Source organism: Mesoplodon bidens, assembly GCF_964165515.1.
Source record: "Mesoplodon bidens genome assembly, chromosome: 7".
NCBI lineage: Eukaryota > Metazoa > Chordata > Mammalia > Artiodactyla > Ziphiidae > Mesoplodon > Mesoplodon bidens.
The window spans coordinates 9,950,129-9,962,303 of record NC_138164.1 but is presented as its reverse complement, the minus strand read 5'-3'; the positions used below and the strand labels follow the sequence as shown (position 1 = coordinate 9,962,303).

Here is a 12,175-nt window from a genome sequence, read left to right as displayed (position 1 = left end):
TTTTTTTTTTTTTTTTTTTTGGCCACGCCACCCGGCTTGCAGATTCTTAGTTCCCAGATCAGGGATCGAACCGTTTCCTCAGCAGTGAAAGCACGGAGTCCTAACCACTGGACCGCCAGGGAATTCCCCCAAAATAATATTAATAGGGACTTCCCTGGTGGCTCAGTGGTTAAGAATCTGCCTGCCAATGCCTGCCTGTTCCGGGAAGATCCCACATGCCGCAGAGCAACTAAACCCATGAGTCACAACTACTGAGCCTGCGCTCTAGAGCCCGCGAGTCACAACTACTGAGCCCGTGTGCCAAGCCCGTGTGCCACAACTACAGAAGCCCACATGCCTAGAGCCTGTGCTCCGCAACAAGAGAAGACACAGCAATGAGAAGCCCGCGCACCGCAATGAAGCGTAGCGCCCACTCGCACAGCCAGAGAAAGCCCACGTGCAGCAAGGAAGACCCAACACAGCCAAAAATAAATAAATTTATTTAAAAAAAATCTTAATATAATTAAATAACCCGTATTTAATATGAGAATTTCACAACACTTCTGACATGGGTTGGGGCTCAGTTACAGCCTTGCAATTTGACTTTTTTTTGTTGTTCAGACACACATTGAATCTCAGATGCTTGTGTGCCTTTCTGTTTTATTTTGTTTTTTAATTCTAGGGGATGTAGTGCTGAGACTAAACCATGGATCAATAGGGGTGTGATGGGGGAACAGTGAATAAATTTAATCCTTCTGCAAACAAACAAATTAAATATATGAATCGCAGCTGTTGTAGGGCTGTTTGTCTTATGACATTCCTGGTGGACCTGCTCCGGATGCATTTTTAGGGAAAGAAGGCAGGACAATTTGCTAGGACTCCAGTGGAACAGCACAACTTTCTGGCAGTTGCTCTGCTGTGCCAGGCCCTACGTAGCAGTTGTGAAACTGCCTTGAAGGAGATGGACGTAGGCCCCTCTCTCTATGTTTTAGATCAGGATTTTTCTTGCTTAAAGCCAAAGAGAAAGGGGAAAGGGTTAAAGAGTGGCCAAGAGGGTTGGCATGGGAATTGGAACATTTCTGTCCTGATTTCTCCAACTGAATAACAGAGGGGACATGTTGTGAGTTTCTGACTGACCTTGGGGGAGGTGAGCACTCTTACTTTGGAAATTCTACCATGTTTCCATCCTGGAACCAGGAGGAAAGCTCCAGATTTCTAGTGGCCATGCTCTCTAGGTTGAAATTCAGATATTCCTGAGGTTGGCTACCCACCCCTAAATGTTCCCTGCATATCTGAGCATCCTAAACAAGAGGGATCAAAGTGTTTCTGCTCAGATTGAAACGCAAAGCTAACCTTGGGATATAGGTCATTGGTTAGCCTCACATCCGGGAATTCCCTGGTGGTCCAGTGGTTAGGTCTCTGAACTTCCACTGCAGGGGGCACCGGTTCAATCCCTGGTTGGGGAACTAAGACCCTGCAAGCCGTGCAGCGCGGCCAAAAAGAAAAAAAAAAAAGAAAAAAGAAAAACAAGCACCGCGTCTGTTGCAACCCTTCCTGTAGTTTCTTCCTCGGTCCCCCTTACTCTCACTCCCAACCCCCTGGCAATTAACCAGCTCTGGCAACTTCACCCACTGCTTGGTATCCCAACTCCCCACGACTGTAGTTTAAGCCCTTATCGTATAGCTGGAAACTGTTCAACTGACCTTGTTTCTGCTGGAGTCCCGCTTAGATCAGCCTCACAGAGCCAGAGTGCACGCTCTAAAGTGCAAAGATGCCCTTTTCACTCTTAAAAGCCTTCAAGAACGCCATGACGTCGTAGGAAACATTCTCAGCTCCCTGGTATGAGAGGCGAGACCTTTCAGTTCCTGGTCCTGCAACCCTACAGGCTCACACTTGCACTCCTTGAGAAGCACACCTTGACCTCTCCCCTCCTCCAAAGGCTCTCAGCCAGTGGCTCCTCCTTTGTCTTCCTCTAGAGCACTCTGCTTATCTCTATCATGATATGTATCTCTTCAAGCAGCTCCTTTATGAGAGAGAGTATGTGTGTTTAGTGGGAATCCAATATTTATTATATTTAACTAAACTGATTTTTGATATTTCAGAACTTCCAACAGTGCTCAGCTTTTTCCAGCAACAGAGTCTCTGCATAATTAATTCTGTCTGGAATAATTTTCTCCCCATATTCTCCTTATTTCCTATATAGCAGCACATTTTCTCATTTCAAATTATTTATGAAGGTGACATAGCTAGTGGTTAATAGCCCAGGTACCGATAACCGATATCAGCGTGCCCAATTTCAAAAATGGGTGACTTTAAGCAATTTTCTCACTTTGTATGTGTATATGCACGTGCCTTAGTTCCTTATTTGTGAAATGGCACCAATAATCCTGGTTATGAGGATTAAGTTAAGTGAGATAGTATGTGCTAAACAGACTTGTGCCTGGCATGTAGCTAATATTTATTGCTCTGTCCTTAAAAAAAATTTCTTGGGGGAGATTGGGATTGACATTTATACACTAATATGTATAAAATAGATAACTAATAAGAACCTGCTGTATAAAAAAATAAAATAAAATTCAAAAAAATTTTTTTTAAATTATTGAATGACATTTCGCTTTAAGCTCCAAGAAGGCAGGGATGCTGATATCTTCTTCACTATTGTACCCCAGTGCCTACCGTAGCATACAGTAAGTGCAAAATAAATTCATGCCATGTGAATGACTGAATAAATGGCAATCCTTACTTCAGAGCATTCACTGAAGATAAGTAGGGAACTGGGCCTGCTTAGCAGAGTGATAACAGAAGCCATATCAGTGGCGCCTTCTTTAATCAACCCTTATGTTCACTTGGCTACATAACCAAGCAACTCTTTTTTTCTTTAGTTTAAATGAAACCGCTTGGGTGAAAGTTAGATGAGTGGCGTCATTCTTGGATTTTTATGAGAGGAACATGGCCTCTTATTTACTTCCTTCAGAACTGAGAGTATCATGTCTAGGATTGATTATGAAATTGTTGGAATAAACATGCACAGGTTAAGGTGACCTTGCTCTCGAGAGAACAGAGTGAGTCTTGGGATGATGTACTGTGAGAACAAAATGACAAGCAGTATCAAAATAACAAGGTGATGTAGGCAGCTCTGTAAGCAAGTTAAACTCCAACCGGGATCCTGAATTTTATTTTCAGCAGAAACCTTTGCTTCTCCCTGCATAAACCACCTTATGAAATTAGTAGTACAGACAGAGGAGAGGAAAGGACAGCTTTGCACTTCTTGTAGGGAAAGAAGTAAAGTTCTGAAAACGAAGGAAAGTCTAAAGTCAGCTTCCCTGGGTTATAGTTTTTTGTTTGTTTTTTTAAAATCACAAGACTTTCAACACAAAGATTTTTAAAAATAAGTCAGTGGGTAAAGGGAGTAAGAATAGTTATGCTAGAAAACCTAGGAGGCAAGGTATGGTGGCTGAGTGCAGCCAAGGCAGAATGGATGGTAACAATAGGTTACCTACTTCTCATTCTCTAATGAAGACCAGACCAGGGGGTCACCAGGAGCAGACTGTGACAAGTTCTGCTCACACCGCCAGAAGCTTATAGAAACCAGTGGACCACTCTGGTGGTCCTACAGAACCTGAGCACTGTAGACCCAGGGCCAGCTCCTTTGTTTTCCAACTCTAGAACCAGTATCAGTTCTTTTGCTAACCAGTTATACATGTGTTAAACATTTCCATTTATGTCCCGTACTTGTTCCTCTGTATCCTATATTGTTCATCATATTACACAATCTTAGAGTTCAGAAGGCATGAGTGTGCAAAGCTTAAGCATTGGCAGGTGGGGATGGTTTCAGAGGAGGAAGAGGAGCAAGATTCCCAGCGCAGGTGTGGCTCTGGCCCACAGACCAGGCAATCAAGCTACTTCATCCTAGTCCCCTTCATAGGGAAGACCCTACTAGTGCAGATTCCCTCCTTAGGCAAATGATAGACGGCTTTCTCGTAGTTCTTGCTTGCTCAGGAAACATAGAATCTCTTATCCTCACAACCCAGTACCCTTTCTTGTTTATAGTTTTGCATCTGGAAGACTCTAGCCTTTTTCTAGCTAGAAAAGCAGTTCCAGCCCATTCTGACACAAGGAGAAAGGCGAGGGAGGATGGGAGGAGAGGAGGCGGGGCTCTAGCCGGCGCACACTCACCACTTTTTGGTTCCCTTCATGATCGGTGAGCAGCCATTCGATATCCAGGGTGTCTTTTTCTGGGAGCCCCAGTTGATGGTGACAGGGCAAAGTGACCTTTTCCTCTGCCACTCTCTTGATCTCAGTGTGAGTCCCCAAGGTTCCAACACAGTAGGAAACTGGAAGAGGAAAACCTCTGATGAATCACGCAGAAACTGGATGGCAACGTGCAGGAAGCAAATATTACAACTAATAGTTATTGGATGTTTCTGTGGGCAAGGGGCGAGTCAAAGTGTTGGAAGAATCCTGGACCAGAAGTAATAGAAGTCCCGGGTCTCACACTGGCTCCTCCATATTAATTGAATTCATCATATCTTCCTTAACCCCCCAAATTACAGTCCAACTAATGCCCACCTTTCCTACCTTACTGGGTTTTCAGGAACAATGAAATAACTCAGGTCAACAACAGCTTTGTCTTTTGACCTTTCTCTCCTCTACTAGCAAAGGCTTCCAAAAGGACGGAACTTAAAAGGGAAGGCAGGGTTGGCCTCCTCCCAGAACAGGCTCCAGATACTGGTTCACTCCTGAGAATCTTCTTAAAGTCAGGCTGCCCTCACAGAACTCTGAGTAAGTGCACCATTGCCTCTGGGAACAAGTGGGCTCTTACAGGCAGTCCCTGCTTCCTTTATGGACACACATTCTCCTACCTTGCCACCCCCACCAACTTCTTTCATTCTCTGTAGTTTCTTTTTTTTAAAAATTGAGTTATAATTGATATAATATTCTATATAAGTTACAGGTGTTCAATATAGTGATTCACAATTTTTAAATGTTATGCTTCATTTATAGTTATTATAAAATATTGGCTATATGCCCCATGTTGTACAGTATATCCTTGTAGTTTATTTTATACATAATGGTTTATACCTCTTAGTCCCCTACCCTTTTATTTTCTCTGTAGTTTCGTAACCTATGGCTTCACAATATCCAGCAGCACTTTCTGTCCAAAGCAGAATCCCAAGTTACCACATTTGGATCCTGGCCCTTCATCCATCCAATATTCCTTTGGCCAACAGGAATTCAGTTCCACCTTTGCTTTCTTTAACTGTCATCTTTTTCCAGGAATGGTATGGTGTCAGCAACTTTACATCCCAAGTTCACCTTCTCTCCTTCCCATTCATCTCTTAGTACCTGACTTTTTCTTCTTTCTTTTTTTTTTTTTTACTTTTTGGCTGCACCGCATGGCATGTGGGATCTTAGTTCCCCAACCAGAGATCGAACACATGCCCCCCTGCAGTGGAAGCTTGGAGTCTTAACCACTCGGAGTCTTGACCTCCAGGGAAGTCTCTCTTAGTACATGACTATTAAATCTACGGTACTGATGACCGATTGATATAATGAAACCTCACCTGATTCTAGGTATGATGTGTCTGGCATTTAAGGTGTGCTTTAGCTCTGATCCTCCTTTACCTCCTTACACAGTGATAGAGAAGCTCAGCGTCAAAAATGATCTCTTTCAAGCCATTCACAATGGAACACAACCTCTAAGATGGAACAGCCCCAAGTGCCAGGGCTTGTGTGAAGCCCTCTCTCTGGCAGAGAACTCACTCTGTCACTTTGTTTATTTATTTTTTTTATTAAGGTTTTCAAAACATTTATTTCTTGAAAGTTAAAATGTGCATAATAGGAAACCAAAGAACACAAGAAGCAAAAAACAAAGTCATCCATCATCACAGCATTTACCATTTGATGTGTCCTTCTAGGTCTCGTTTGTGTACTTAAACAAAACTAAGCATCCATTTTTATGTAATTAAGATCATACAGTTATGTATCATGCTTTTTCACACATCATGAATATTTACCATTTCAAAGTCCCAAAGCTATGAGTATTTTGATAACCAAAAATACATTACACCAACTCAATCTGGAAGGAAAAAAAATGTAATCCTTTCTTGGTGACAAAAGCTTCAGAAAAGACAAAAATGGCAACAGGCCTCTAGATAAATATATTGGCAGAGTTATGATTAAAATACTACATTCCCTTACCGTTCAATTAAAAATGAGACATAAAGCAACACAGTACCCAAAGTATAATGCTTTTAAGAGGATTCATTATCTGATCTAAACTATTAAAGTATTAGCAAGGAGGTATGTTTCCACTGAATTACTTAACAATGTATTCCTATAGTACAGCTAAGAGATGCACACACATCAACGGTTATCATCCAAATATAAAAAGGAACACATCCACATACTTCCCTCCCCTTTATACTTCCTTCTGCCTCTCTGCTGCCAACCTAATGAACAAGTCCTGGTGTACATTTCTCAGATGGTTTAACAATTCCATGTCCAAGATGCTACTTTTTTACCAATTATAACAAAGATATTTACAAATTGGTTAATTCACTAGCTCTACTTTTTATCATACATTGTCACCTCAGGACTCCTAAAAAGCCTTAGATGTTGCAAAATAATGAATGAACCTTGTCCATTATAAGCATTGGTACTTTACAAAAATGCACATTTAGACCTATGGTTATAACCTAAAACTGTCTTCTAGATATGGAGATATTAGCTAAGAGCCCTTCCCTTCACCCTTCCTCTTACCCCTCCTCCAGCATATCAGCGACTAAGTACAGGACTATATCTAGCTCCAAGAGGTGGATTAACATAGACGCTCCCAGAAGACACAGGCCTTCCTAAAAACCAACAAAAGGGCATTTATTAAGGGGTTATTTTACTACCTCTACTTTTAATATACTTTGGGCATTAGGACCTGCTTATTCTTTAATACACAGCAATCTTAACTAAAACACACAAATAGAACAATGGTTAGACAATCTGAACTTGTCTAAAGACTCACGGGCACAGATCCCTTCTCTGTGCTTCCTTCCCTGTCCGCTCCACGCCTCCCCACCACCCCATGAATAGTCAGCTTACTCTCCAAGACTCAAGTTTAACAATTTCCACTCCCCCAACAGAAAAAAAAATACTTAAAAGGTCTTACTTTTAACTCTCTATTTTCAACATGTGTTGTGCACTTTTACACATCTAGAAAGATTAGATGTTTCAAATACAGATTTAAGTTTGTCCACTATGTACACCCATAGTAGCACTGAAGAAACTGCACACAAAGGCTATAGTCACAAAGTGTCTCCTAAACAGGAACACTCTGGCCTAGAAGCTTCCCCTTCTCATCTCTATCAACCCAGTGGACAAGAATAATAAGCATCTGTAATGCTTAGAGGGGATTTTAACAAATTCACTTCCTCCAGTTGTTTTCAGAAGTCTTTCCTATGAATTTTAACACAAAGTGTACACAATGTATTTATCAGCTATTTTTGTCATACACTGGCAACCTCTTTAACATCCAGGAAGACTAGATGTTGTAAATTTGGACCCTCTGTCTTTTATGTACACTGTGTACATAGCCAAGTAAAACAAAACGCAGAGACACACCAGACAATGGTTAGTCTTGGTATAAAGCCCTTTACACTTTCTTCTTTCTCCCTGAACCAGCACAAATAAAATAATGTGTGCTGCTCAGAGAGGTGGTTTGATCATTTTGATCACTCCATTTCTAAAAGACAGTATTTCATATGAATTTTAACAAAAGGGTATATCTACAAAATATGTTACTTCACTACCTCTACTTTTAACATACTTCGTGCACTTCTAAACATCTAGAAAGACTAGATGTTTCAAATAAGGACTTAAGTTTGTCCACTATATACACAGTAGTGTTGAATAAACTACACACATGTAACAACGGTTAGATCTGAAAGTGTCTTCTAAATAGGAACATTCTAATCTAGAACACTTCATTTCTCCCAGTACCTCCTTTTCTGCCATCCACCCAACATTGGGCAAGGACAGGCACAGGTGTCACTTAGATGTGATTTACAATTTCACTTCCAAAGGCCCTTTTCAGAAGACGGCCTTTCAATGAATTTTAACACAAAGTGTACAAAATGTGTTAGTTTACTAACTCTACTTTTGTCATACATTGGCAGCCTCTTTAATATCTAGAGACTAGATATTATAAAATTGGGACCCTTTGGGCCAGTATATACAAAATATATACAGTAAAGTGAAACAAAATGCATGTAACATATAGAGCAATGGATAAGCTGAAATGCTCCAGTTCCTGCTAGCAAAACATCTTCTGCAATCTTCCCTCCCACCTCCCTAAACCCAATGAACAAGCACAGAGTATACTGTTCAGAGAGGAGGTTTAACAATTCCATTTCCCAAACTATTTCCCATCAGTTTTTAAAAGCTATTTACAAGAAGCATTATTCTACTAAAACTACTTTTAAATACATCAAGCACTTCTAAACATCTAGAAAGAATAGATATTTTATTTAAGAACTTACTTGTCCGCTATGTACACAGCACTGTTAAATAAAATTGCACACATGTAACAATGGTTATAATCTGAGGTATCTTCTAAATATGACCATTTTGGCCTGAACCATTTTCCTCCCTCACTTCCTTCTCTCCACCGCCAATCCAGTGGACAAGTACATGCATGTGTAATGCTTAGAGGTGGCTGAACAAATTCATATCCAAGAGTCATTTACAGAAGACAAGCATTCTTATGAATTTCAATAAAGTATACAAAATGTGCTCATTTTACTACTTTGTCATACACTGGCAACCCCCTTTAACATCTACAGACTAGATGCTGCAAAACTAGGACTCAATTTGTCCATTATATACACTATATACACAGCAAAACAAAATGAACATACAAAAAATGGTTTTGTCTGAAAATGTCCCGGTATGAACACACTAGCATATGACCTTTTGCAATTCTTTCCCTCCCTCCTCCAAACCACTGAACAAGTATAAACAAGAGCATACTGCTCAGAGAGGTGGTTTAACATTTAACATTCCCAAAGACAGTACTTCCTGTGAATGTTAGCAAAAAGATATTTACGAAGTGATATTTTACTACCTCTACATTTAACATACGTTGGGCACTTCTAAACATCTAGATGGACTAGCTGTTTCAAATAAGGACTTAATTTGTACACTATATACAGAGCAGTACTGAATGAACTGCACACATGTAACAGTTATAATCTGAAAGTGTCTTCAAAATACCAGCATTCTAGCCATTCTAAGACCAACCCCGTTCTCTCTCGCCCCGCTCCACCAACCCAGAGGGCTATCATGCTCAAATTTTCAGAAGACAATCTTTCCTAGAAATTTTAACACAAAATGTACAAAATGTATTATTGACTAACTCTATTTTTGTCATACACTGGCAACCTCTTTAACATCTGCAAAGACTAGGTGTTGTAAATTAGGACTCATTTGTCCATTATATACACTATATACACAGCAAAGTGAAACAAAATGCAGGAACACAAAAAAGACAATGGTTAATCTTGCCTCACTATAAACACACTGGCACAGAGCTCTTTGCACTTCCTTCTCCTCCCCCCGACCTCGAACCAGTGCACAAACAAACACAGTGCATACTGCGTACTGTTCAAAAAGGTGGTTTGGCCACCCCTCCCCCCCAAAAAAACAACATTTCATACGAATTTTAACAAAAAGATATTTACAAAATGTCTTTTTACTACCTCTACTTTGAACATATATCAGGCACTTTAGAACATCTAGAAAGACTAGATATTTCAAAAAAGTACTTATTGTCAACTACATATACAGTAGTAAGGAGTCAAATGCACACACAAAACAACGATTCTAATATGCAAATGTCTTCTGTGACCAGTCTGGCACAGAACCTTCTTTTCTTCCTCCTCAACGTCTTCCATTGCATGTCCTGTAACCCACTGAACAAACGTGGACCTCTGTGGCTCCTGATGTCGCCTCTAGTGATGGTCAAACAACTGCATTTCGGAAAGTCATTTCCAGAAGACATTTCTTTTCTACGGTTTTTTTAAAGAAACAAATGGGCATTTACAAGACATGGGACTTTAACTCTGTCATACGTCGGCAACCTCTTCACATCCAGAAGGCCTATATGCAGCGAAAAGTTTTCTTTCAAAAGGTTGGGGGGAAAGTTGAGAGCAGCTTTTTCATATTATATACACAGGCCTTCTATAAACGGCCAGTAAATCTTCCCAAAGGGTGGCGGGCACTTCCTATTGGCCGCATGTGGTACGTGATTCTACCATTTCTATCTTCCGACATCGAGGTCTTGGTAGAACGACGACCAACCGCCCGATGACACGCGAAGGTTCCACCCGTTGTCGACCGGGGCTCCGCTCACCTTCCGGGCCCGTTAAGGCCTTTGTCCGTCGTTGTCCGGACGACGTGAGGTCTCGTCCAACTGGGGCAGAGAGGTCACCTCAGGTCCCGGATCCGCGCGGGCTCCAAGGCCTAAGCGTGGCTGAGCTGGCGTCCACGTAGACACGCCTTCCCGGGCCCTCGAGGCTCTAACAACCCTCCGCGGCGTTCCAGTGGCCGCCATTCTTCTCTCCCTGCCACGCCCGACGCGCAACGGTGCCACGTCCTCGGGTGCCTGCCGGAGGCTTTGCCTAACCCCTGCAGCGTGGGGTCAAGAGACCCGGCGGTGGGCGGCATCTGGGCTCCGAGGGGCCGCCGCCATTAGGTCGCGGAGGTAGGGTGGGGGAGCAGTACGTTGCTGCTTCCAGACTAGGGACCTGCCAGTGGGCGGCTGCAGCGAGGGCTCTGGGGCTCGGCAAGACGCAGACTGAGCCTGTCCCGGGAGCCCCCCACCTCTCTTATTCCCTGTTCATTTCCCCAAATTGATTAGAAGCAAACATGTAGGAAGGAGAAGGGCCTGTCTTCTTGCCTGCAGAGAAGTGAAACAAGGAAGAAACGAGCAGAGGGCACTGTGGTTCTCGCTCGGGGCGGGGGGGCTGATGGGCTGAAATGCAGGGGCCTTCGGAGGTAGACGGCAAGAGAAGCAGCGGGTGGACTCCCAAGCTCCATGGCCAAGAAAGGAGACTAGAGAAATCTGCTGAGCATAAGAAGGGGCCTCAGCACCAAAAGACAAGCCCCTCGTGGGGTCTAACTGACATTCTCAAGAAGGTTTCCGTTATTTCTGTTTAGAACTTGACACTGCAGTGGGATTGGCCGCCATGTAGGGAGCACTTCCAATGGTGTGGCTCTGCACTGAGCAGCCACTCTATAAAGAAAGGGTTATTATGAAAAATTACTGAGGAAATGTAAAGAGGGGGTTAGCAACTTGCCCGATATCATACAGCTAGTGCAATGTGGCAGTGCTGGGCTCCACCCAGATCTGTCTCACTGCGAAGCTCACACTGACAACCGTGCTGCGCTGCACGTGCCCTTTGTTTTTTGTTTTTCATTTTTACAGCTTGTTGGTATTTTAATCATCAACACCTGAGTGCTTTATTTGGTCTCTACACAGGTGACCATTTGTGTTTGATCTCTACACAAATGACCATTTCTCCAGTGCTTTTTCTGGAGAGACAACAGAGACAGCAAGGTCTCAGTTACCTGGTAGACACAAGGCAGTACTTGATGAACTGCTAGAAGAACTTTCCAGGACTTCTTCATCCTCCTCTGGCTGATTTTCATTCTTTCTTTTCTTCTGCTGGTAGTAGAACACTAGTATCATTGACTTCTTCCCTTCCTTACATTTTCCCACACTCTGCCAAAGAGTTGATTTTACCTTCATGACTATCTTCCGTATCTTCTCGCTTTCATAGTCCTGGAGTTGAAAAGGGGCCTTCCTCTTCCTCTTGCCTTTGACGCTTGGTGTTTGTTGCTGGGAACTTCTGGTGTGTATCTCTGAATCCGAGCTAGGCTCCTGTGGTTTCTCAGTTACCTCTGCCATGTGGTAGCAAAGGTGTGATCTCATGCCCTTTGTTTTATGTGGCTTCCTGGATGTCTGGTTCTCCCGTTAGCCTCTAAGCTCCTTGAGATCAAGTTCTGTTCACCACTGCATGCCCAGAGCATTCAGCCTGGGTCTCACACACTGCAGGTGCTCAATAAATATGTGTTGGATGGATTTGAATCTAACCCACACCATGATTTTACCAATGAGCAACCTGAGGTCTGGGAATAAAGGAGT

The 12,175-nt window shown here is 42.5% G+C and overlaps 1 protein-coding gene across 3 annotated transcripts in view; it reads right to left on the bottom strand.

Moving 5' to 3' along the window:
• CLMP (CXADR like cell adhesion molecule) overlaps positions 1-12,175 on the bottom strand; it is a 117,086-nt gene that overhangs the window by 16,451 nt on the left and 88,460 nt on the right. For all 3 annotated transcript variants that reach the window (XM_081239206.1, XM_081239205.1, XM_081239207.1), the window contains one exon: positions 4,156-4,313. In XM_081239206.1, the coding sequence (XP_081095332.1) occupies positions 4,156-4,313 (158 nt within the window). The remainder of the gene's footprint in view (positions 1-4,155; positions 4,314-12,175) is intronic.